This window comes from Scleropages formosus, unplaced genomic scaffold (assembly GCF_900964775.1).
Source record: "Scleropages formosus unplaced genomic scaffold, fSclFor1.1, whole genome shotgun sequence".
Taxonomy (NCBI): domain Eukaryota; kingdom Metazoa; phylum Chordata; class Actinopteri; order Osteoglossiformes; family Osteoglossidae; genus Scleropages; species Scleropages formosus.
Window position 1 is genome coordinate 76,102 of NW_021641053.1, and position 27,344 is coordinate 103,445.

A 27,344-nucleotide genomic window follows, 5' to 3' on the forward strand; every position below is an offset into this window, starting at 1 on the left:
CCCCCCCCCCCCCCCCCAATATCAATACTATTATTAACAAAGTGTCGCTTTCTCGTGAAGATTTTTCATGTTCCATCTATAATACTGTCTAAAACATTTTTCTCCATTCTGGTAAATATGGAGAGAACTGTTTTATAGTCCTTATTGAGTAAACGTATAGGGCACCACATCTCTATACGAGCTAAATCCTTCCCAGTTTAGGGATAAATGTAATGAGTTGGTGGAAGTGCACCATTATGTATAGGCCTACTGTCATTTCCACAGAAACTGGGAGCATCATTTTATACCCTTAGCCGCAATTCCAAATTTACCGGGATCATCACTTTCCTTCAATCCAAAAATACATTAGTTTTCCTTATCTAAAGTAAAGATGCCGTCACTTCTTGTCATCTTTGGAAATATATAAATATTACTGGCTGTATTTCCAGGACATCTTATTTTTTTGCAGTGGAGCTCCCAGAATTTTGTTTTCCTAAGCAAAGTTTTGCTCTCTTTCTTCTATCCTTCCATCCTTCAGGATCTAACAAGAGCTCCTTCATCACCGAACAGCTGATAAGGTGTTGATTTTTTTTTTTTTTTTTTTTTGTAGCTGAAGTATTTATTAATTCATGTGTTCGAAAGTTGCATCACGGCGTAGCTTAACACTGGCACGTGCAATTTTCCATGCTGCTGTTCATACTATCCCACCATCTCCTCGTTACAAAGGCACGAAATCAAATGTACACTTAGTTATTTAAAAAAAAAAGAAGAAGAAGACTATTAAAATCAATAATAGACATGTAGCCCAGAGAAATAATTTTAAACATCAACCATTACATAATAAAACCGCCTGCTTGCTTATTTATTTATTTATTTATTTAGTAGGGGGTTGCAGTGTCGCAGTGGGTTGGACTGGATCATGCTCTCCCGTGGGTTTGGGGTTCAAGTCCCACTTGGTCGTGCCTTGTGATGGACTGGCATCCCGTCTTGGGTGTGTCCCCTCCCTCTCCAGCCTTTCGCACTGTGTTGCCTGGTTAGGCTTTGGCTCGCTGCAACCCCAAAGGGGACAAGCGGTTCAGTCAGTGTGTGTGTGTGTGTGTGTGGGTGTGGGTGTGTGTGTGAGGGTGTGTGTGTGAGATTTGAACTGTCGGCCCATTGACCCATTTTCCATTTCTGTAAGTACGCGTTCCGAACGCTAGATGGCAATATTGTAGCGACTCGGAACACGTGCCCAACTGGGGTAAAATAAACAAAATTAATAAAATATTTCGATATAGGTAATCTACTGTTACTATTGCCTGTCATCAAAAATAAAAATATCATAATGAAAGATGTGTCCTAATGAAACATATAGAATATAAGTGAGTACCTTACAGGTGCAGTGCTGGACAGAACCTGAGAACTATTCCCCAGGATGACAGATAATAATAAATTGCTGTGGAAATTTGAAGAGTGGATGTTTTGCCTTGTATAAAACGATACTAAAAATACAGCCGTGATTCTGTGGAACCAGTAGATAAACACCCTGTCAGATGTGTATAAAATTCCTTGTACCTGTGAGTCACGCTCCCTGACGACACTGAGTTCTTTAAGTCGTTCTTTAATTCTGTTGTTAGGACTGGATGGCTGCTAAAGATCAGGAAAACAATCACGAGTGAGTTCGCACCAGGATGCTCCGTCTCAGCATGGGTACGGCCTCCTTCCCTGGAAATAACTTCAATTTGGACAATCCTTGAGATTCCATACAAGGATGGAGCCCTGAGATTCAGCAGACGGAAAAGGTTGACGGGCAGCCGCCGTGCTGGGGCGCGTCACAGAGTCTGCTGCTGTGGAAACGGAATGGGGCAGTCCGCATGTTCCAAAAAAAAAAAGGCAGGGCATCCGAGGAGGCGGGGAGCCGAGCGGGGGGCCGAGCAGTTGGAGGTGGGGGGGGGGTGCTTGTGTTTGAAAAGAGCAATTCCAGCCTCTGCTGAGCTCACTGCCTGATAGCTGCGGTGGAGCGACGCAGAGCAGTCGGCCTGCCCACGTTGTGTGTGTGTGAGTGTGTGTGTGTGTGTCTGAGGGCAGGCAGGCGAACAGGAGCAGCGATGAGAAACACCCCGGAGGGGAACAGGACACACAGTCAGTTCTCGGAGCAGACAATGGCTGCATCACGACCCCTGGATGATGCGTGGCCGGTTACCCCAGAGAGCCCCCTGCCAGCCGCCGGGGGCCCAGTGACCCGGTCCTGCTGAGTTCAGCGCGAGACGGGTGACGGCAGACTGCCGAGGACCGGCCATGTGGCCATCCAGGGGGGACTCCGGGCTCCGGTGGCTCAAGCCGAAGTTCAGCCGGAGGAGCACCCTGCTCATCGTCCTCTTCTGGTTTGGGATGTGGGTGTTTCTCAATGGCCTGCTCTTCGTGCACAGGACCATGATCTCAGACTTCTGTACTGATGACAAGAGTAAGAAGATCATACAAAGACTGGTAGGACTTTTACTTGCTCCTGCTTGCGTACACACACACGTACACGTGCATACACACACATAAAGAAGTGACATTGTATGCTGCAGCTACTGTGCTGGACAGCAGCACTCAGACAAGCTCATGATGAAAGAAGGTCAGCGGTCGTGTTGTTGTGTGGAAGTCCACATGGAGCCGGAGGGAATCGTCGGGGGTAGGCTTAATTTAAAAGACTCTTACTTGTCCCCTTCTGGCTTTTCCTCTAATGGTGGGGTCATAGGACTAGAAATCACAGCTGTGCTCTTGGGAGCTTCCATGAGTGGTCAGAACTCACAGATTAATCGTGGTATATTTAACATTGATTCACAGTGATAAAAAGTATCATTGCTTATCTATAATGCATTCATTTTCACTTACTGCTTGTCCTGGTTTGGGGTCGTGGAGGTCCATAGCCTATCCAAAAATCACTGCGTGAAAGGTGGGGCGAGGCAGGGATATATTGGATAGGATGCCAGTCCATCACACAATATTCTTAGCTGCTGGTACTTGCACTTGTGGCAAGCAGTTACACTATAACTGTATCATTCTTGCAGTATCTTTCAGTATTTTTCGTGTATCTCTTTAGTGTGTGAGTGACAGAGAGTGTGTGTGTGTTCCACTGATGTATGGATGAGTGACTCACTGTAAGTAGTGTATCTAGCAGTGTAAGTCTTTGGGTGCTCTGGTTTCCTCCAACAGTCCAAAGACATGCTGTTCAGGTTCACCCATAGTGTGTGAGTGAAAGAGAGAGTGTGTGTGTTCCACTGGTATATGGATGAGTGACCCAGTGTAAGTAGTGTGTCTAGCAGTATAAGTCACCATGGTGAATAAGGTGTGTGGGCTGGTAACTACATAGAGTTCATTGGAAGTTGCTTTGGAGAAAAGTGTCTGCTGAATAAAAGCAAGGATGGAGTATTTTGATGCATTACAAAGTCGGAACAAAGCCAAAGACACCAAGGCCAGGGACAAAGAGGATTACGTTTTTAGAGTTACTTCATGATAGTCAAACACCCATTTCTAGAGCTTTCCCATAAAATTTTTACATGAGCATGACTCACAGAGTCTTAAAAAATTAAAAGAAAATGTTTTATAATTAGGGGGTGCGGTGGCGCAGTGGGTTGGACCGCAGTCCTACTCTCCGGTGGGTCTGGGGTTCAAGTCCCGCTTGGGGTGCCTTGTGACGGACTGGCGTCCCGTCCTGGGTGCGTCCCCTCCGGCCTTATGCCCTGTGTTGCCGGGTAGGCTCTGGTTCCCCGTGACCCCGTAAGGGACGAGTGGTTCTGAAAATGTGTGTGTGTGTGTGTGTGTGTGTGTGTGTGTGTGTGTTTTATAATTAATGTTTATGGACCTTGATCTTTCCTCCTTCTGCATTTTCCCCTGCTAAAAACAAATATGACTATAAATAAATATGCAAATCCTTCCTCTCCTTGTTTTCCCTATATCAGCATTACATGGAATGAATTTAAGTTGACATGAGCAGCCCCACCACACCTTACCGGGTAAAATCAAACATGAAGGTAAAATGCTGTCAAACAAGGTACAAAATCACACAAGGTGGGGTAGGAGGACAGCCGACTGTCTGGATGAATGACTTACAGCAACTGTATAACCTCTGGATGAGCAGAGAAAAAGGAGAAGAGCGAAAATGAACTTCAATAGACCCCGATCCTGTGGTCAGTTCTTCCAAAATGCCATGATGGAAAGAGTGACTTAAAGAGAGGGAGAGAAGAGGCAAAGAACAAACAGATGTGGAGGAGAGAAGGAAGACCAAGTTATAAGTTATTTTGTCACTCAGCTGTAGTTTTATAATTATATATACATGTGTTGATACAGCTGGGTAAAGTAAAAAATCATTAAATTCCTCACTGAAGGCTTCGTCTCACACCTGGAGCAGCGCTGTTCTCATTAAGTCTATGGCGTTGTCAGTCTCTGAAAACACACACACACACACCCCGTTTGTTCCGGGTGGGGGTCGCGGCAAGCCGGAGCCTAGCCCTGCAACACAGGGCTTAAGGCTTGGGGGGGAGGGGACACACCCAGGACGGGACGCCAGTCCATCACAAGGCACCTCAAGCAGGACTCGAACCGCAGACCCACCCGAGAGCAGGCACAGGCCAAACCCGCTGCGCCCACCGCGCCCCCCTCCTGAAAAAACAGACGAAGACAAAAAAATATAAAACAGGTTAAAGCACAGAAGTTTATTGAAAAGAATACAGCAGAAGGGCTTCGGAAAAACCATAAAAAAACTTAATTTTTCCAGGGTAATTGAGGAACGAGTTAAATTTTACTTCAAACTATTTCAAAGCAGAAAAAGTGATAAGAAGACTCGAAAGCCCGGCCCATCCAAAATAAACAAATATATACACGAGAAGCACAAACATGAGGAAATGACCTTCTATTTTCCCAAACCCTCCCTTGGCAGCCCGCCTGGTTCCCCACAAATGCCATCAGACAAGTCTCCATCTCACATAAGATCTCCGGCTCACGTTGTTCTTCCAAAAAGGCTCAGTGGCAGGTCTGCAGTGATTTATTGGTTATTATTGGTTATTATCCATATTTTGTTAGGTCTAACTGCAAGAAGAGGCTAAAGAAGGTGTGTGCTTAGTCTACGTCTCTAAAATTTGTTGAAATGGATGTTGAAAGGCAGCGTAACGTCTCCAGCAAATGAAATCTGACTTTAGGCATGTGGCTCTAATGTGTTCATAGCTCTGTCATCATGGTAGGGTTCTGTGGAATTTCTGTAGATGCCATTGTGTTCTTGCAGTTTTTATGTGCTTTGTAATTCAAAGTGATTTTTACTCTTTGTGTTGATTTTTGGTATTTAGACTGAGTGAGCTCAGCAAAATCATGTTGTCTGGCATGACAGATGATACAGATATGAGCAATCAGAAGTTCCATGTGAGCTGGAAGCAAAACCAAGAACTACTTTGCCATAAATAGCCATGGTTGAGGCTTCTTCTCTTGGGCCTCCTTGAAAGAAACAATTTCAGAACTTTCAGAAGTCTTCCTTCACCTCTGGTCGAGTTCTGTGTCATTCGGCCGTAATGATTTTAAAGTGCACAAAATATTCAGATGTATAATTCCAATCTGTTTCCCTCATGGTGGATTTTGGATCTTCATGAACATTAGGATCAACAAACAAACCCCAAGAGGCAGGTTCATGGATTTGACAGCTTGACAAATAATGGTGATAATAATAATAATGATAATGATAATAATAAATGGTTATTAACAGTAACTGGGTTTTTTATAATGAGAACTGACCCTTCTGAGCAGATTTTCAGAAATAAAATATGCTCATTACATGAGAGGAGTCTGTACTTCATTACTTTTTTGTTTTATTTCATCCCTCGGTGATTATAGTTTCTTTTCAGCGGGATGCCTGTCAAGAGCACTGAACTCCAGCCTAATGGGTACCTTTGAGGATTCCAGCGTTTCAGAAGTTTGGAGATACACAAGCAGCTTTGCGGGGGAGGCCTTCCGTGTGCGCCGTAAAGGCACAGCCGCATTTATTTCTATATGCATTCGCGCTCGCAGAGAGATCTTCCAGGAATGCGACGTGTTCGGGTTATAGTTACCAGCGATGCCTGGAGGCACAGCTCTACCTGTGCTGCACCTGCCTGATGCAGGACGGTTCAAGTCAATGCACCAAAACATGTTTAACGTGCACGAGCACGTTCCCAACAGTTTGGGTGTCTGTTGCGAAGCTTAACAAAAATAAGGCAAACTTCTGTTGTGTAACCCCGACAAGGTGTAACCTTAGGCTACGCCGTTTCGAAAAGAACTCTGTGCGCCCTGAATTATTCATTTTCAACAAATAATATTCAAATTCATCCCGGCAGCATTAAAAACTTTGCGCTGTTAGTTTGCGGAAAAACTGTTAATCGAGGTCTACAAGCGACCCACGGAAGCACAGTCGGCCTGCCTCATCCGTGGGTATATGGTTCCAGGACCCCGCGGATGTGCAAAAACCTTGGATGCTCAGGACACTTATATGAAATGATGTAATTTTACCCTGTACGTGTTCATAACTTGAAACCCCACCTATATGTACTATTTACAACTGCTAAACCCCACGTAAATCATACTGACTATATTCTCGGATACTGCATGCCACCATAAGAGTACAATTTACTGTACAGTAATACTGTACACCAACATACATAAATGTATGAATTTCAAATGTTGCTTTTTGAGAATATTCTGGATTTTTCAAAAATATTTTCGAACCCCGGTTGGTCAAAACCTTGGATGCCAAACCCACGGATAAGGCAGGCTAACTGTATTTAAGACACACGGCGTTACTAGTGTAGAGTCTCAACTTATCTTCGTGGGAATTACATTTCGTTTAAAACCCAAGTCCAGCAGAATGCGCCTAAAATGGATTGTAGCATAAATGGTGTGTGATAGTTTCCGACACGGAAGCCACGCTAATGATCAAGCTCGTCTGTTTGTGCTGAGCTTTAGCACCCGCCACAAAATTCACTTTGGTCTTGGAAATGCGGAGCAGCACTTGCATGTGCGTGGCAAGGAGGCAACGAGTTTGATTCTGCAAGATCAAAAATAATGGCCTGTATCCGCAAGAAAGTCATCTGCAGCGACTTGCGTACAAGGCAACACACACACACACACACACATTGGCTGAAGTCGCAGTGAGCCTAACCTAGCAACACAGGGCACGAGGCTGTAGGGGGGCCGGGGGGGATGGACACACCCAGGACAGGGCGCCAGTCCATCACAAGGCACCCCAAGCGGGACACGAACCTCAGGCCCGTCAGAGAGCGGGCACAGGTCAATCCCGCTGCGCCGCCGTGCCCCCTAAGAATGCAATACACAGAAAATAAAAAAAAATTCTTTATTTATTTTTTAGCTATAATCATGCAAACCCGCCTTTGTTTGCCAGTTTATTTCAGTCATCTTACCACCCTTGCAGGTGGCACTGGAACTTGTTTGTGTGTAAGAGACCTTCACTTGGTGAAACCTGCCGCTGGACTTCAACCGACTGACTTGAGCTACTTCTCAAGAATGAGTGATCAACGTGGGACCTCCACCCTCTCACATCCAGGCACCTTCTCCTTCCCTGATGAATCCTCAAGCCTCTTGTCAATGTTACCTTCCTCCACCCACAGACACAAATCTGCAACTGCCTTCCATCGCCATTCGAACTGGTTCTCCCCCCATGCGTAACTCGCTGCTCGTAGACATAACCGTTCCAAGATCAAAGCTGTAAAATCCACCTGTGAACCAACTTCCACCTCAGCTGCTCCCCTGAGTTGCTAGCCCACAACAGTCCCAGATGGGATCTGTTCCCTCCTGTCAGCTGTCTTTCCATGCTATCACATGGTCTTTCCTCTATTGCCAGCTGCCCTTTTCACAGTAGTCACTAGGTTTACTAGAGAAGACATTCAAGAACCAAGATTCAAGTCCAAAGAAATGCTGTTCAGGTTCCCCCACAGTGCGTGAGTGACACATAGAGAGTGTGTTCCGCTGATGTATGGATGAGTGATCCAGTGTAAGCAGTGTATCTAGCAGTGTAAGTCTTTGGGTGCTCTGGTTTCCTTCCACAGTCCAAAGACATGCTGTTCATGTTCCACCATAGTGTGTGAGTGACAGTGTGTGTGTTCCGCTGCTGTATGGATGAGTGATCCAGTGTAAGTAGTGTATCTAGCAGTGTAAGTCACCATCGTGTATAAGGTGTGTGGGCTGATAACACTACACAGAGTTCATTGGAAGTGAATAAATGTAAATGTAAATGGAAGATACACAGGACAAGATGTTATACCCCCTGCATATTTTTCAACAACTGTACACAAAGACCCAGTCAAACCAACAACATGAAGCCACAGAGAACAACATCCAGTGCAGCCAACATATGTCTCCATTAACCAAGACCAAGAAGCTTAACTACCTTTTCCAACCCACCCACCAAACCAACAAACCAAACCCACCTGCAAAAACCAACAAATCAAACTCACAAACCAAACTTGATGCACCAACCAAACCAACATTTAAATTTTGTTTTTTTTTTTTTTTATTTATCAGTAAGGTTCAAAACGAGCAGGTATTTGATTGATGTCAAAAATGCATTTTTTTTAATTGAACTGGCTTTCAGTCATTACACATTCAAAAATGAACAGGTCACTGTTCCCTGTGTACAGTTTACTGTAAGATGTACATGGAAACGCAGATTGTGTTAAGCTGTAAGATATGAAGAATACGGATTCAACAGAATTTCCTGGGTCTATGTGGGATTTGCCCCCTGTCTCAGTGCTTGCAAAGACAAACTGAGAACAGGGACTGGCAGTGGATCAGAGCGCAGAGAAGGAGGTCTGGTTCTCTCATTTGGCACGTGTCTCTCTTATTTCCAGTGCGACCAGTACAGACGGGGCGTCCTCACCGGGGACCTCTGTGAGGACCTGTGCGTGAGCCGGCGGCTGCAGTACAAGCGATGCCTTTACTACGAGAATGGCAAGAAGGTGCTGCAGGCTGACTGGAAGGGCGTGCCTGTGGTGCTCAAGTCCAAGCTTGAGAACTTCTCATCCTACGAGAGCCTCGGCCTGCTGGAGTACCAGGATACCCTCGAGCTGTCTGCTATGGATGTAGTTCTTTATGCCACACTGGAGATGAAGAGCTCACTGGGCCTGGAGGTGAGGAACACCACGGTGCCCCGGCTCTGGGGACGAGGGCTGCGGCGCCGGCACCAGGGGGGACTTTCACGGGCAGAGCTGGCATCACTCTGGTCCCTCTTGCAGCAGGAGGAATACACCTTCTTCCGGGTGCTTCAGGACCTCAGCCAACATGTGGCCAAGGTTCTGGGCTCCTGTGGACACTTCTATGCTGTTGAGTACCTGGTTGCCGGCCAAGCCTGGAGCCAGCACCTTTTTGCTTTGGAGGAGCTGCTGGGGCTGTCCACCAGAGACAAGGAGACAGGGCGAAGCCAAGGCGGCCTAGTGAGGGACATAGTGCTTCAGATTGCCCTCAGCTTCCTCGACATGGTCCAGTGCTTTGACGGTGACTTTGCACACCGTCTCCATCTCTGTGACATCAAGCCAGAGAACTTTGCTGTCAGGAAGGACCTCACGGTGAGTTTTTTTTTTTGGACCACACCATTTGTACTCAAATATTTCAACAAAAAAATAATTAATGATGGCAATTGTGTTAATTATTTCTTGTAATCTGTCTGGCACACACTGGTGGGGGAAAAAACAAGAAAAAACATGTTTGTGGTATATTTTCTGGTGTATATTGGCTGGATTAGAACGTTAAAACATACTAATAAAATACATCCCAATTTATTCGGATTAAATTATAAAATTATTTCTTTGGTATTAAGCGCTTATTGCAGTGAAAAACAGTGATGAACTCGTTACATTTCCTTAATAAAACATATGAAAACTATAAAACATTTACTGCACAGCTAATGCTGAGCCTCTGAAATATACAACCTCTTGAGATCATTATACATCAGGGTGGACTTGAAATGCTGTTCTATAATGGATGTTAAAAATCAAAAATATCAAACTATTTAAGAAAAGACAAATGATTCTTTTTTACCTCTACTTCTTCAGAGTAAATATAACATGAAAATGCAAAACATGAAAATGCCTGGTGCTGCTTTTGAGTCTAATATGTAACTTTTGAATCCTGTCCATGGAGATGTTTAAGGGGGAAATTAAATTTATTTATCAGTTATTATGATTCTTTCCTAGATTTCCTTTGATGACTGCATGTCAGTCTCAGCAGCCAATCTGGCAGATTATCATTTTCTTAATTCAAGTCATGCAAATGAAACAAATCTTTTACAGCGGTTTGTCATGTCTTGAAATTATGTTATTCACATTGAACTATTTTGGATTTTTTTTTTTGCTTCCTGGAGCAATTTCTAAGTTAAAATCTAGGGCACCCTCTTTAAATAAAATTGGACATTGTATTTTGCAACTGCATATAGATTGTTTGACCTTTATTGAACAACATGAAATATTATCAATGACTCTTTACTGGGGCAAAGGTATGTAGTTAGTGCATTATTCTACAGGTGTTGACCACATTGGTGGCATTTTTGTACTACCTACCCTGCAGGTGGTTGCAATCGATGTGGACATGGCTTTCTTTGAGCCAAAAATGAGAGCCATCCTAGAGCAGAACTGCACGACCGACGAGGACTGCAACTTCTTCGACTGCGTTTCAAGGTGCGACGTGAAGAGGAACAAATGTGGGTGGAAACGTGTGAATAGCAACCTTCAGGTAGGTAACAAGCCGGGCAGAGCATAAGTCATCCAAAATTTTTCAGGGCTGAAAAAGGAGGAGCCATTCAACCTTAGGACTTTTACATACAGTCCTAATAATATTTGCATTGTTAGTTTTCTATATAAATGTTTAAGCTGTGATTTATGTTTGTTATTAGTACCTTTATTATACATGTAAAGCACAATTATATTATATACACTCACTGGCCACTTAATGGGGAACACGTGTTCACCTGCTCGTTCATGCAATTATCCAGTCAGCCAATCATGTAGTAGCAGCTCAATGCATAAAATCATGCAGATATGGCCAAGACCTTCACTTAATGATTACCTCATCAAGAAAAGCTGCTGGAACATCAGGATGGGGAAAAATTGTGATTTAAGTGACATGACTGACGGTACCAAACAAGGTGGTTTGAGTATTTTAGAAATTACAAATTTCCTGGGATTTTCTTGCACCACAGTCTACAGTTTACAGAGAATACATAACAGCGAGCAGCAGCTGGTGAGAGCGGACAGAGGGAGAGAGGAGAATGGCCAGACTGGTTTGAGTTTACAAGAAGCTACAGTAACTCTTTTAATTTTAACTACTCTTTACAACACTGGGGGGCAGGATCTCTGAATGCACAACATGCCAAACCTTGAGGTGGACGGGCTACAACAGCAGAGGACCACATTGGGTTCCACTCCCATCAGCTAAGAACAGGAATATGAGGTTACAGTGGACACAGGCTAACCAAATCTGGAAAGCTGAAGACTGAAAAACCATTGCGTGGTCTGACGAATCTCCATTTCTGCTGTGGTATATTGATCGTAGGGTCAGAATTTGGTGTAAAAAACATGAATGCATTCAATACATTGAGTTCAGTGTACTTTGATCTCAGTTCAATAGAGCACGTTTGAGATGTGGTGGAATGGTACAGTTGTGGCATAAATGTGCAGCTGACAAATTCACAGCAATTAGATGAGTTTTTCATATCAATATGCACCAGGAGTGGGGTGCGGTGGCGCAGTGGGTTGGACTGCAGTCCTGCTCTCCGGTGGGTCTGGGGTTCGAGTCCCGCTTGGGGTGCCTTGCGACGGACTGGCGTCCCGTCCTGGGTGTGTCCCCTGCCCCTCTGGCCTTACGCCCTGTGTTGCCGGGTAGGCTCCGGTTTCCCGTGACCCCGTATGGGACAAGCGGTTCTGAAAATGTGTGTGTGTGTGTGTATGCACCAGGATCTTTAAGGAATGTTTCCAGCACCTTGTTGAATCCTACAAAGAATCAAAGCTGTTAACAGAGCAAAAGGCAGTCTTACCCAGTATTAGAAGAGTGTTTCTATTTAAGTGGCCTGTGTGTGTGTGTACATATATATATTTGCAGAGAAGAGCATTGATCAGCTTTGTGATCAGCAAAATATGTGTGAAATAAGTTCAGAGTTCTAGGGAAGACACATAATAACAGTGATGCTATTCCTTCACTAGGTGATCTGTGATAAGATCTTCAGACATTGGTTCTCCCCGACTCTGCTGGGTACCAGGGCAGGGCACCCCCTAGAGGTGGAGCTGCAGCGTGCTGTGCAGGAGTGTGCCGAGGTGGCGGGCGGCGAGAGAACGGATCGCGGCCGGGTCGTCCAGGATCGTCTTCTACACCTTCTTACCCAACTTTTGCAGGACGGAGGGGGGCGGAGCAGGAGGGCAGAGCAGGGGGGCGGGTGAAGGGTGAGGACAAGAGGGGCAGGAAAACAAAGAGTGGCGCTACAGCTATCCTTTTTATATTCAAGGCTGAACTTGGGACAGTGATGGCAGATGGGTAATAAGCTCTGTAAAGTGATCATGAAGATCATAATAGAGTCTGTGTTAAGTGGTCAGTGCTCCACAGATAACACAAGCAGTGGCTGCAGGAACAGATTAAAATATCTGTCCAACTCAATGAAATATTGTTCAAAAAAGAATTTTAACGATGAATCGAGAAAAGCGGGAAATCGCTTTTATTTAAAATGTCATATCTTGTTGTGCCAAGAAATTTTTATGATGATGAAACGTTGATCATTATTTAAGTCATTTGCTATAAACATTACATTATAGACATCCATTGATAGTTCTTTTAATTTTAAAGAGCTATTTAATAACTTTTTACCAAAAAGATAAAGTATCTGTTTTTAAAGATGTTTATGGTGTTGTGCATTCTATTTTTTCATAATTAAATTTACAGACATACTTGGTAATAGAAGCCACATACAGCAGGACAAACAACAGGCTACAGAATGATGAAGGTTTTGGACTTTCAACACAGATTCTTTTGGTTCAATTCCAAAAATATTCTTTAAAAAAGAGTGTTAAGATAACATATCCAACGGTATGAATTAACTATACAATTTTGTGCTGCATCACTCACTGAACACATTTGTCTCACTGGCAATCATAAATAACAGTACAGACGTGTGAGAAACCCTCGTAAAAGAGGAATAATGTCATGTGAGGGGTTATGAGGCGTTGTGATAATTCATTCAGTATCGCAGTGCTCCACGAAACCCAGGAAATGCTCACATTTATCATGCACACCAGCTGATCAAGTGATTGGGTTTTTCTTCCAGAGGAAGTGACCAAACCAGTTAAGCAACCAGGGCAGCGATGCTGGTAACGGTTACCCTTTCGACAAGCTCCAGCCTGTAGTCCATGCCCCCAATACCCCCCATGGTGCAATTTTGTCATAAGGGTCGTAATGTCTTACTTACCCCTTTCATTAGAAGCTGTGTTCAGTTCTGAGGGTGGGACCTGACAGCAGCGTACTCCAGTTTGTGCAGGGGCTTCCAGACCGGCCTTTGGGGTCAAGATCGAGGTAGAATAATGTAAAAATAAAAACTTCTGTTTGGTTAAAAAAAAAAGGAGATACTGACACCTCTGTCCTTCAGAAAGTACATTAATCCCTTTAGCTGACACTTTTCCTTACGATTATTTACCCATTCATACAGCTGGGTAACCGAGGAGTACCTTACTCAAGGATACTACACCGGTATGTAAGAGCTGAACCGGCAACCTCTGGATCCAAAGGCAGCGGCTGTAACCGCAACACTACCAGCTGTCTCTTTAAAAGAGAAAGTCTATTTAGAAAACTGTATATTTCTGCAGATCTCTGTCCCTGAATGAAAATGAATGAAAACATTTTACTAAAACCTCAGCTCCAGCAAGTTAAATATTTTCTATATGAATTTTGAGAAATATAGTGCTGTATTTCTCAGAACTCATACACACTCACACACTGTCTGAAACCACTTGTCCCGAGGCGAACCGGAGCCTATCCCGGCAACACAGGGCGCAAGGCTGGAGGGGAAGAGGACACATCCAGGATGGGATGCCAGTCCGTCGCAAGGCACCCCAAGTAGGACTCGACCCGAGACCTGCCAGAGAGGGTGGGACCCGGCCAAGCCCGTCCCGCCACAGCACCTTCTAAAACTCATATAGACATACAAAATATATGTATACCAATGTATAGCAGCGCCTACATACCTGTAGCACAAACACCAGCTCCTGGATGTGGTCGTGGGGGAAGCAGTACTCAACGCAGCAGCTGGCAACATCTGGAAGGACTCAGCACTAACCCTAAGTGAATTCTCATCATCGTTCCAGAAACAGAATACTACAGAGCAGCTGCAATCGGAATTTCAATTATCTGCTCGAGGGTTCTGTGAGAGAAAGCTCCAAATCATGGAGCTTTTTGCTCATATTTCCAATGGGCACTGGACTGTGTTCTGTTTTCACTTCTGACCATCAGACAGGTGTCCTGGGCTTTACAACGTTCACAATCAGCAAATTACCATGGTATCCAGTTCTTCTGGAGCACAGGTTAGGACACTGGTGAGCTCGGATTTCTGGTGTCAGAGTCATCCAAGGTTTGAGAGGGATTCAGTTCTGCTGTCAGGGTTAGATACTGCAACAAACACAGCATCTACATCAGAGTGCAGAGCACACTACACATTTACTGATGGAGATGTAGTACAAAACTGTAGTTACACATTTATGGGCTGAACTCAAGAAAAATGTTATCCTACATTCTGCATGTTTATGAGAAGAGCTGCAGCCTACACTGCAAAATAATAGGACATATTTTGAAAACATGCATATTTACAAGGCGCAGCGGGCTTGGACAGGTCCTGCTCTCTGGTGGTTATGGGGTTCGAGTCCCACTTAGGGTACCTTGTGATGGACTGGCGTCCCATCCTGAGGGTGTCTCCTCCCCCTCCAGCCTTGCGCCCTGTGTTGCCGGGTTAGGCTTGGGTTCGCTGCAACCCTGCTCGGGACAAGCAGTTTCAGTCAATGTGTGTGTGTATGTGTATTTACAATTAATTAATTAATATTGTGGAATTCAGTGAATGACAGTAGAAAATTTAAATCAAAATAGTAATAGTTGTGTGTACTTATAGCCACAGCTTCCTTAACGATGTCTGATGATCTGATGGAACCCAGAGTTTAAGAAATGGAACACCGATTCATAAATCATAAATAAGGATACTAAGTTTTTTTTTTTTAAATGTAAAAACCAGTCCTATACAGCAGCTGTCATTTGGTACTGCAGGGATTTAGACATTATTAAATCAAAGCTTTGGATAAAAAGCACAACAAGCTCAAGACTGTGGTCATGGAAGAAAAATACTGCGGTAAATTAAAGTCGATGCAAGTTTTCCATTTGACAGTGCAAGCGAATAGCAGAATAAAAAAAAAGGACAGTTTCCAGGCTGAGTCACACTCATGGACACAGAAAATTACTATGATTTATTGTTTCCATTTAAAGCATCGTGCAGCAAATTATTGATTTCTGAGTAATTTTGCTTTCACATATTTAGACGTTAGAATATTGAACAAATTTTTCTTGGAAAAAATGTTCAGCAAATGCAAATTGCAATTAAAAGACACAATTCAATTGTAATTAAATGGGATGTTCACAAAGGAACCAGTTCAAATAGCCGTGACCGTTTTTTCCTGCACTTGGTGAAAACAGCCAGCTCTGAGTCATTGGTGGTGAAAGTCTCTTATGAGGATTGATGATGTTGCTGGAACGCAAACTGTTTTTGTCACGATTCTCATGCAGCCCTTGTGAAACCTCACCCTCTTCCTGTAATCACGGCTGTTTGGGTTACGACCAACATCTCTTTGGGAGGACGAAAAGGACAGCGAGTCAGTGACAGCTGTGGAGATGCGATGCTGCGTTCAGCTATTGGTCATCCCCAAAAATTGTCCATGTGCTTATTTGACCCTGTGGTCTGAAGAACCTTGTTTGCACCATTCTGTTCTTACCATCACAGAATAAATTTAGCTGTGAAAATGCAGACGGCACATCACGCTCTCAGTGACTCGAGCTCGGAGTGTACACTTGCACTACATTTATTCTTTTAGCAACAAACATCTAACAAAAAGTGCAACACATCAACAGAAGGAGCGATTCGGATACAAACGTAATTCCTGAGTATAGTCAATTTGTCATGTACAGTGGTACAAACCACTGTACATTATACAAGTAGCTGCATAGTGTGGCGCAGTGGGTTGGACGGGGTCCTGCTCTCCGGTGGATCTGGGGTTCGAGTCCCACTTGGGGTGCCTTACAATGGACTGGTGTCCCATCCTGGGTGTGTCCCCTCCCCCTCCAGCCTTATGCCCTCTGTTGCCAGGTTAGGCTCTGGCTCCCTGTGACCCCATATGGGACAAGCGGTTCAGACGATGTATGTGCTGCATATTGGTTTTTTTTTTTAATTATTAAACACAGAACATGTTCATTGAGCTCACAGGACGTGAGTGGAGAAGCGAGTCCGAAAGAGATGAGTTTTGAGACTGTTCTGTAACCAATTTCATCTTTCTCTTTGATCTGTTCACGTTTAAACATATTCTTGAATTTTTTTATTGGATCTTTATGAAAGATGTGTCTTCTTTCAGGATAATAACCCCAGGTGAGTGTTTGGTACGGGATACTGGATAGCGATTTCAGCATGTGGCAGCTGAGTCTTGTTTCTAGGAATCAAGCCAACACACACAGAAAGCCTCGTGGAATTCAACTGTCTCACGTCTCCTGGTGCATTCTGGGTAAGTGGAGATGGGAAGAGGACATCAGTTCTTCTTTGGGGACAAACACCATGGAAGCACAAATCACCCAGAATCTCTATCACTTTTGCGTCTGAGGGTGGAAAAAAAAGTGTTTTTGTGGCCAAGATCCCATAAATTAGACATGCCGCATCATTCATGTTCTCACTCAACATCCACAGCTGTTGCATATCGAAGACCAGCCCATTACTGTACTTGGACTGAGCAGTGCTTAAGTGGGACCATCCAAGACTGCATGACAGTCCACATGAACAGTGAAGGAAATTCAAGGCGACCAGAATAAAAAATGTAGTGGAGAAGGAGGTTAAAAAAAAACACCTTGAATTCAAACAGAGTTTTCAGCACCTCTTTATTTCGGCTGCAGAGTGCATAGATTTATCATGGAAAAAATGTTTGCACGTTCTCCCTCATAAAATAAGCACTTCATACTGAAAGAGAAATAAAACTAAACTAAGCATGTGTTAGTATGAATTGAAGATGTCAGTATTATCTGAACATGAGAAAAATTAAAATCACAGCAAGGTAATGCTGTTGTACAATATAAAGAAATAACAAAATCATGTCTCTTAATGGCATACTTTGTCCAAAAATATGATAAAAAACAAGTGTGAGAAAACATGGGTTTGGTCACTGGTCATTCTGGATGGAGTTTGCATGCTCTCCCCATGTTTGTGTGGGTTTCCTCCCACACTCCAAAGACATGCAGTTCAGGTGAGAATTGGTGACTCCAAATTGCCAATAGTGTGTGTGAGACTGGCTACCCCGTGATGGACAGGCATCCGGTCCAGTATGTACCCCACTCAGCCTTGCATCTGATTGCAGGATAGGCTCCAGATCACCATAGCCCTGCTCAGGAGAAAGCAATTATTGATATTGGATGGATGGATGGACAATAAAAAATTACAAGTAATTTATGACTACTGACCTTGGATAAAGTAATTTTTTATATTAAAAGCAATAATGAAATTGAGTAAAAATTGCACTACAAACAACATGTATTTATTGTACTATAAAATGTCATGTTTACAAAACAGAGGCAGCTTTTGAGCTGTGTGTCCAGATGCGGGTTGAAATCCGACTTTATCTTTGGGGACATTCCATATTCTCCCAATGCTTGCATGCGTTTCCCTCCGGGTACTCTGGTTTCCTCCCACAGTCCAAAGTCATATTTCAGTTAAACTGTTGATGCTTAGCACTGTAGCGTCGTGGGCTTGCCCGGATCCCGCTCTCTGGTGGGTCTGGGGTTCAAGTCCTGCTTGGGGTGCCTTGCGATGGACTGGCGTCCCATTCAGGGTGTCCCCCCTCCCCCTCTAGCCTTGCGCCTTGTGTTGCTGGGTTAGGCTCCAGTTCGCCATGACCCTGCTCAGGACAAGCGGTTTCAGCCAGTGTGTGTGTGTTGATGCTTAATTACTTATAGTGTGTGTCTGCGTGTGAAAGTGATTGCCTTGTGATGAACCGGCATCGGATCCAGAGTGTACACCGCCCCACACCCAATGCTTCCAGGACAGGCTTGTGATGCTGCACTGAACAAGCGGTTATTAACAACGGATGGCTGGAGTGATGCGAAGCGCTATTGCACATAGCTATGGGGAAGCACATCAACACATTCCAGACGAAGAAAACACCTACACACACCAACACACGCGCCCGACGCTACACATACCTGGTTAATTTACACTTACGTTCGCTTTCCTCCAAAGCGACGCACATCTCTGAGAACAACACAAAGAGTGCATCACATCCCCAGAAGGAGGTTTGCATGCAGACACATGACTTCAGTGTCCTGCAACAGTCCTGAATTAATAACGATGAATGAATCAGCTTGTCATTTTTGGCAACTGGAGGCACCGCGTTCAAATTCGCAGAGGTTGCACTACTTTACCGTACTCTCTGGCTTCACCGATCTCCAGCAGTCTCAGTCTGTTTCTTCTTTTGGCATCCTTGTTACCGGCATCCAGACATCCGGGATGTCCCAGTGATTTACTATCGTCTTCCCCTGGCCCATCGAACATGGAAGCATGCGGGGACGCAGTGAATAAATAGTTCTTTTTTTATTTTGTGGAACATATGAATGCTGCCAGGTTCTGATTCTTCTGTGCTCCAGTTGCAATTCGTTACAGATGCAGAAACGTGCGCCGTACAAACAAACGTCCCGTTTGAGGGAAACCAGGACTCGGCGTCCAGCGCTACGGCCCCGAAGATGCCTCCATGCTGCCGGCGGGAATCTCGAGCGATACTCTACAAACAACCCAGCGGCCATCAATCTCATTTAGGAAGTCTGTTTACAGAAATGAAAGACTTTGCAGTAATTTCCTTCTGAATTATGTTATATTGCTTGTATCTGTCTTTCCAATATTCCTGGCATTAAGAAGGCTCTTGCTGCCTTTCTGTGGCCGGGCTGCTGCAGCTCCATCTCACATTCCTCTGTGGTGAAGGAGGTACAGAAATAGCAGAGCCAACGGGTGGAGTAGTACAGTACCGCAATCAAGGTACTTATCCCGAATTGCTGTAGTAAACATTACCAGGCTATATATATGTTTATTATGGACAACTAGTATAGCAGTGGTTACAACTGATGCGTTTGGACACAAAAGTCCAGGATTGAATCTCACCTCCAGCTGTAGTACCCTTGAGGAAGGTACTTAGCTGAAGTTGCTCCAGTAAAAGTACCCAGCTGTATAGATGAGTAAAAAATGATAAGTTGCTTTGGAGAAAAGTGTCAGATAAATGTAAATATGGGTAAATAAGTACAAGTATCTTCGTATACAGTAGCTCAAATCATAAGTTGCTTTGGAGAGTTGGATCATCTAACTGATTGGTTTTTACAACAGCTTTTGCTGAGCTCTTTCATAGATGTAAGAGATGGTAAAACACAATATTAACTTTGGAAAAGAAAAAAAAAAAAAAGCGCTGACTCTTTGCTTTCCAAAATGTTTTGTTCCTTTGTCTTTTTGAAATATTTCTGCTGTTGCTTTTGTGGCACCCTGCTAAAAATGGCATTCCTTTGTAGTATGTATTATGGCCCCGGAAAAATATAGTGTGACTTTCTACAAAAGATTCTTGTTAATCTAGGGGGGGGGGGGGAATCCCTCAAAACTCCAATACCCTCTTAGAGAACCACATTGTATATTAAACTTCTCTAATGGCAGCAAATTGGAGCCAGCTTCTCTGGAGCTGAATTATATGGGGGTAATAAACATCCCCGAAGTACACATGCATCTCTTTATTCACAAAGGGTAATGTACATCAAATATTACATACATAGACCACAATTTATTTCCATGTTTGCGCGCTTAGGCATATTTTATGAGCCAGTTATAAACATTTTGTATTACCCGTGACAGTTTTACAACAGCAGAGTGAATGCGGTATTTAAGTAAAAATCTGGACGCACTTTTTTTTTTTTTTTGAGAATTTAGATCTCGGTCCCTGTAAACAAACCTTTCATCTTTATATGTTTTTGAAATGCTTCTGGTGTATATATTCTGAGCCAAACTATTTCAGAGGGACAGAACCGATTGCATGTGCTTTGATTCACAATCATTGCGTTGTTTCGCTGCTCAAAGGAATGGAACATTTGTTGAACTTTATACTTTATTGTTAAAGAGGTGTGAATATGTGTCCAGCGCATAAAAAATAACTACATAGGAAACGTGGCCTGGTGCCAGATGCATAAATGCCATTTTCACTGGCGGGCAAAGAGGAGTTAAGAGACAATAATTTATGCCCTTGCTGATTCCGGGATAGGCTCTGGACCACCGCGATCCTGACCAAGACAAGCAGTTACGGAAAGTGAGTAACAGGCAGCATTGTTTGAATGTATGGATTTTATTATAAGACCACCAAAGAAATCAAAAATGTCCCTTCTCCTTAGCACCAGCTTGTAAACTTCCCAAAACATGTTCTCCACACAATGTGTTTCCTTGTGAAGTTTATCTGAGGGAAGAGAGAATGTTACCGACGGGAAAACATTTGATTAGGAAAGTACCTCTTGGCAGCGTTTCTTTGTGGATCAGGCCCCTCCATGAGATCGGGTTGCCCTGGAAACAAAGGTTTGTACAGAGGAGAGCGATAATGACCCCCGAGTTGAACATCCTGGAGATAAACAGCCCACCATGGCGGATGACTACTAAATTACCGGGACAGTCAGCGAAGAGCAGGGGTCACATCTGTGAAGAAGCCTGTTCAAAGGACGGTATCAAAAGCTAACAGAGAAGGACAGTGTCAGCCTTGTTCATCTGCTTGGCAGATGCTCTTTCCAAAATAAATCCCCAGTTTAAACCCTTTGAACAGCTTTGTCAACAGACGCACCCGTAGCGAAATGTGACTTACAACTTGGAAGCACATTTTTAAAGGTTATGCTTTAAATTCATCCAAATTCTTAATATCACCCTTCAGATCCACATATAGTTGTGAAGATTAAAAAAAACGTTTTTTGCTCCCGGCGTGTTACGGTAGTCCTCATGCTGTTTTATGGTTTGTTATTTCTATCATTTTTGTGTCCTGGGGAGGGCCGCTGTGGTCTGGAGCCTATCCCAGAATTTATAGGGGGTGAGGTAGGGCACATCCTGGATAGGGTGCCAGTCCATCACAAGGTAATCACACATACTTATTCACACACATATGATCACTAGAAGGAATTTAGAGAGCTCAGTTTACTTAAAACATATGTGCTTGCACTGTGGGAGGAAACAGGAGCCCTTGGAGGAAAGCCACGTGAACAAGACTCACTTCGCCCATGATCTCTTACGTTCATGTAAGGTGTAAGTGGTCATACACTAGACTATAACTTTAAGATGATGCCTGGATAAATCTTTACACAGCTACTCCTGTAATTTAACGTAAATGTTTACATGTATCGCAAAAAAAAAAGTAATAATATAATTAGTAGGAAGGTGATCAGGAATCGCAAATATTTGGATAAGGTTTTATGCAGCTACTCATGTGATGAACACTGGTGCATATGGTGGAAAGAAACAAACTAACTACTTTCGAATCACACATCTGCATCTAAGTGTCTCTTCCTGCTAATGTAGCGAACACATTGTATTTTCTATGAGATGTTTGTCACTTTGGAGAAAATCTTTCTGTTAAACGAATACATCTAAATGTAAATGTAAATGTAAATGAACAGAGCCATAAGAATGAAGCTCCGCACAGACTGAGGCGGATTCAAACCCACATCCGAACGCACAGCCCAGATGATGCTATGCGCCAGTGCTACCCACTGCCGCATATGATGTTCACTATTATTCCAGCACACCTCGTTTAATATCAGTGTTCCATATTTAATTAAATTCCCCCAGAACAACTTTGGGAACAATTAACTAATGTTCTGCGTCTGTTTTGATATATAAAAGCATTATCAGTGTAAATAAGTGCAACTTTAAAAACTGGTGGACAAGAGAGGAGGATTTTCGTTTTATATTTAGTGCTTGTTTTCCATGGTGCGGAGCCTGTTTAAATGACATAGCCTAAGAAGGGACCATACACTATTTATAAGGCATGGGATTAACCCGGGAAATCTGGGCAGGAACACACATACCACACTGCACTCTCATTTATCCTTAGCCTCTCCCAGCAATTCCCACGCTAGGGTCAAGTAATTTAAAGATTACATGTGTAAAAGCGAATTACACTGGGTAAATGTATGAATGTGGCTACTAGCTTGGTTGGAACTGATTCATAAGTAATGAATGATCCAGCTGTACACTACTGAATATATCCCCATAAATTCATAAATATATATATATGATTTAATAATTACGTATGTAAAAGAATGTGTTGAATTGTTCATGACTTCATTCATGAAACAATGAGAGGAAATGTGGTATGGGGTGTACATTTACTTAGAAACAAGATGGGCTGTGCAAGGAACCTTCAAAAGCTATATAAGTATTTTCTATTGAGTCATTAAGTATTTTTCTATGTATTTGAAAATGTGTAGTGTATATAATTTTACTTGTTTTGCCATAAAGGTTGTTCCTTATTGTATTAGATCCAGATGGGTTGGAATGGGGAAAGGGGTTGTGTAAAAGGTACAGTTATATGAGCTATTCATTGTTCATTGTAAACTTTTAAGGAAAATACCAATACCAAAATAAGTAGAACACACACACACACACACACACACACACACACACACACACAGTTTCAGAACCGCTTGTCCCATACGGGGTCACGGGGAACCGGAGCCAACCCGGCAACACAGGGCGTAAGGCCAGAGGGGGAAGGGGACACGCCCAGGACGGGACGCCAGTCCGTCGCAAGGCACCCCAAGCGGGACTCGAACCCCAGACCCACCGGAGAGCAGGACTGCGGTCCAACCCACTGCACCACCGCACCCCCTCATAAGTAGAACATTAATGACGAAAACAAATTGCAAAGTATTTTCCATTAAATCCTTCACTTTGACTATTCTCATTACCGAAACAATGAAGCTACAGCAGATGGATGTAGTATGAAATTATGTGGTGCACATTCTGAAGTTTTATATTATTATTATTATTAGTATTATTATTATTATTATATTCCAAGATTTTACTGCTATGGTGGAAGCGTGCGAGAAGGTTCTGTTTCTGTTCTTCAAGAGGAGGAATGTGTAGGGGGAAACTCACACCGCATTCTGTAGGAAATATGCAGAAACACTAGCCATCAGCACATGTTTTTAGGGTAAAAATCTAAGCACACAGCCCACAAGCACGCCGCCCGTGCAGACTCAACGGGACACCGGTCTTAAGTGATTTATGTTGTAGGAAATTATAAGTCAGCTAAGTACCCTGACATGAATCTTTACTAAAGGGCATGGAACTTGTTTTACCACAAAATGGTTCGGTAAGTAGGTAAGTAGAATCGGGTGTGTAAATCATAGACATTTATTCATTTATTAAGTTTATTGTTCGATTTTATACATTTATTTTAAAATTTTATACAAGAATCATGACTATCCTTAGAGTTCATAAGCAGCGCTGCATCAGTATCCTGGGTGGATGTGCCTCTCTGATCGAAAGACTTTACACTATTGTGTGTGATGTTTTGTACACGATGACAAATTGCATGATTTAATTTACATTCTGATTTTTCTAATGAAACATCTCATCTTTTCAGAAGCCATCGCTAAAGAGGGGTTTCCTGCACGCTCTGGGCTCCCTTTTTTAAGGATGTTTTCTGCACATCAGAATGGAATTGTGCTTTTGAACGGGGCATCATACAGAATCCACGAACACTTTCCCTCATATGAAAATGATTAATTGAAAAAGTCTGAATTGCTTTTCATCATCTTTCTCGGAGGGGACCGTCTCGCCAACTACGGTGAATTCCCATTTCAGATTTCAAAGAATGTAATACATAAATAAAACAAAAAAAAAGGCATTTACATGTGCAATTATTTAGTTTCTTAGCTGAAAATTTTACCCAAAACAACTTATTGGACAACTGTTCGTTTAAAGAAGCAACTGCAGTGATTTTTTTTTGCTTTAACCAGAAATTTACCTGCTGGATTAGCGTACGGAAATGACTCCTGGAGTCCAAAAACAAGAGGTGAGCAGGGGGAAGCTGAAACAATGGACACCAGCAGTGTGCTGACCACCTTCACCAGAATGGGAGGTGATGTTGTGACCACCTGTGGCGTCCGTCTACCGGGACCCCCAAGATGTAGATCCTATCAAGTGTAAGAGGTTCAGCACATGTGCCACACTTTTCCAAGCTTCTGCACCTGAGAGCACCTTGTGGCCGTTCACCAACGTAAGCAAACTCACGCCCAAGCGGCTTCGCCCACAGCTGAATTTCTCAAGTGGCAGGACTGCCAAATGTAAAACAAACACGGCGCTGTTTGTTTTGGCATTAAGTACTTTGTTCAACTGCGGCCTGTAAGTGACTCCAGGAAATGAGCTCATATACTGTCTGCCACAATGCAGAAAGCATTTTACTGGGCTCAGCAGGGTAAACTGCCTGCTTCCTTATAGGTGAGGAGTGAAGAAGCTACAGGAAAAATCCCCCGTAACTTAACTGTCTCTCTCCTTTGTGAGGACACATTTTAGTGTAAAAACACTGTACATTACGCATAGACTTTAAAAAAGTATTTTTATATATGAAGCATCTATAAGCATATCAGTTTCATTCTTTATTCCACATATATATGTGCTTGTTTCTATTTGCTTCAGCAATAATTTGGTAGTTTGGTTAAGTGTTGTCCTTGTTGTTATTATTATTATTACTATTACTACCACTATTATTATTATTATTACATTTACATTTATTTATTTAGCAGATGCTTTTCTCCAAAGTGGCTGCCAGTGAACTCTATGTAGTGTTACCAGCCCACCCACATTATTCACCAAGGTGACTTACACTGCTATTATTATTATTATTATTATTATTATTATTATTACTGCTACTACTAACGGCTACAAAATTTTTTGAAAAAAATGCTACTGACATCCAAAGTGGAACAAAAGTGCAAGAATTAAAATGTGATAATTCCTAATGAACAGTGTCAACAGTTACAGTTACAGACACCTACTGCTGAGAAGAGAGATATGCCACTAAATTTACGACTTTCAAGTGTACGGAAGAAACACGGACTTTTTACTGGTCAATGAGTTCAGATGAATAAAAAAAAAAAGAGTCACGTCTCCATGACTTTTTAAATGTGCGCCATTTACGTGTGCGGACAAAGTTTAACTTTGCTGGACGACGCGGCTTCAGGGTTGCCAGATTTAGACTGAGAATTACAGTACAGAATTTCCATCATAAAGTAAACCAGAAGGTGCTTTGCGCTCCCTGCAGGACACCTCCAGCAAAGCTCTGACGGAGTACAGTACAGTACAGTAAAGTACAGTAGTGTAACACAAGCACCGCATGCATCAATAATCAAAATAAAACTCTGGATGGAAAAAGCTAATAGACCTGACATTATATGGAACTAAAATATTTTTCCTGCTGACTTCGAATGATTTGCCTCTAAAGACTGGATCTGCAGAGAGCAAAAAAAAAAAAAAAAAAAACTAAAACCATAATGGTAGGGAAGCCTTGGAATGTACTTTAATATGGTTATTGATTTTTCAGTAAACTGTCTGTTATCAGTAGCTCAATTCACAAACATGACACACAGGCCTTGATAAGGATTCATTACTCTGCGGTAGTGTATTTTACTGCAGATTCAAGGTCATTCTGACAGAACTCCTCTCTAGAGAAGAGGAGAACATTGTGTTGTCACAGGGATTCTAATATATCTACAATTTCCAGCTAAGTGTTATTGGTACCAACTGTAATTGTGCCACTGACTTTCATTATTGTTATTTATGCACTGATGTCTTTGTAGAAGAAAACGTAGTATGTTAACCAACTTTACAATGATTTGCATGTTTATAGTGGGAGTGTGGTGGTGCAGTGGGTTGGACTGGGTCCTGCTCTCTAGCAGGTCTGGGGTTCAAGTCCTGCTTGGGGTGCCTTGTGAGGGACTGGTGTCCCGTCCTGGGTGTGTCCCCTCCCCCTCCGGCCTTACGCCCTCTGTTGCGGGGTAGGCTCCGGTTCCCCGCGACCCTGTATGGGACCAGCGGTTCAGAAAATGTGTATGCGTGCGTGCATGTTTATACAGCTGGATATTTTTACTCCAGCAATTCAGGGTAAAAGCCATGAGTGGGAATGTGAACTAACCACTCTGCCACCCACTTCCCCCGATATCACAATAATTAAAGATTTTTTGATTACTGAAGTATATTTACACTTTTTTATTTAGAAGATGTTTTTCTCCAAAGCAACTTCCAACGAACTCTATATAGTGTTATCAGCCCACACACCTTATTCACCGCGGTGATTTACACTGCTAGATACACTACTTACACTGGGTCACTCATCCATACATCAGTGGAACACACACACACTCTCTCTCTCTCTGTCACTCACACACTATGGGGGAACCTGAACAGCATCTCTTTGGAGTGTGGGAGGAAACCAGAGCACCCAGAAGAAACCCACACAGACACAGGGAGAACATCCAGAACTCCACACCTAGGTGCTGTGAGCAGCACTACTCGCTGTGCCACCGTGCCACCCATATTTAAATATTTAGTTCATATCTTCTTCCAAGTTCAACAACTCAAATTACATAATTTATTTATGCTGCAGCAATAAAGGTTGCATAACCCTACAGGGAGAGCTGGTGGAGAGGTGGATTGTGCTGATTACTTTGGAGGCAAAAGTCACAGGTTTGAATCCCACCTTTGGCTGTAGTAGCTTGGAGTAAAGTCCTTACAATAAATTGCTCCAGTAAAATTACCCAGCTGTAAAAAATTGTAGGAAGATTAATACCGTTTTGGAAGAAAAAGTGTCAAAATAACAAATGTAACTCTCCATTCAGGTTCTCTGTACCTTTCAAAATGCGTGAAATGAGTTTATTTTGTGTATTTTTTTGTTCTTTTTGCTTTATGGGCTTTAACTGAATCTCATTTGAAGGGAAAAAATAAATGAACAACATGAAAAGCCTGAAATATTTAGCTAGGCCGTTATTTATTGCTTCTGTTTGAGAAAATCAAAAGCAGTCTTTCCAGGCACGCGAAACGCTCA

General features: G+C 43.0%; 1 protein-coding gene across 1 annotated transcript; it reads left to right on the forward strand.

Moving 5' to 3' along the window:
• Nucleotides 1-1,973: 1,973 nt before the first annotated feature.
• LOC108937525 (divergent protein kinase domain 1C-like) lies at nt 1,974-12,727 on the forward strand. Its single transcript, XM_018757537.2, has 4 exons — nt 1,974-2,445; nt 8,829-9,542; nt 10,540-10,704; nt 12,171-12,727. The coding sequence occupies exons 1-4, from the start codon at nt 2,257-2,259 to the stop codon at nt 12,402-12,404; spliced, it is 1,302 nt and encodes a 433-aa protein (XP_018613053.1). The 5' UTR covers nt 1,974-2,256; the 3' UTR covers nt 12,405-12,727.
• Nucleotides 12,728-27,344: the final 14,617 nt, after the last annotated feature.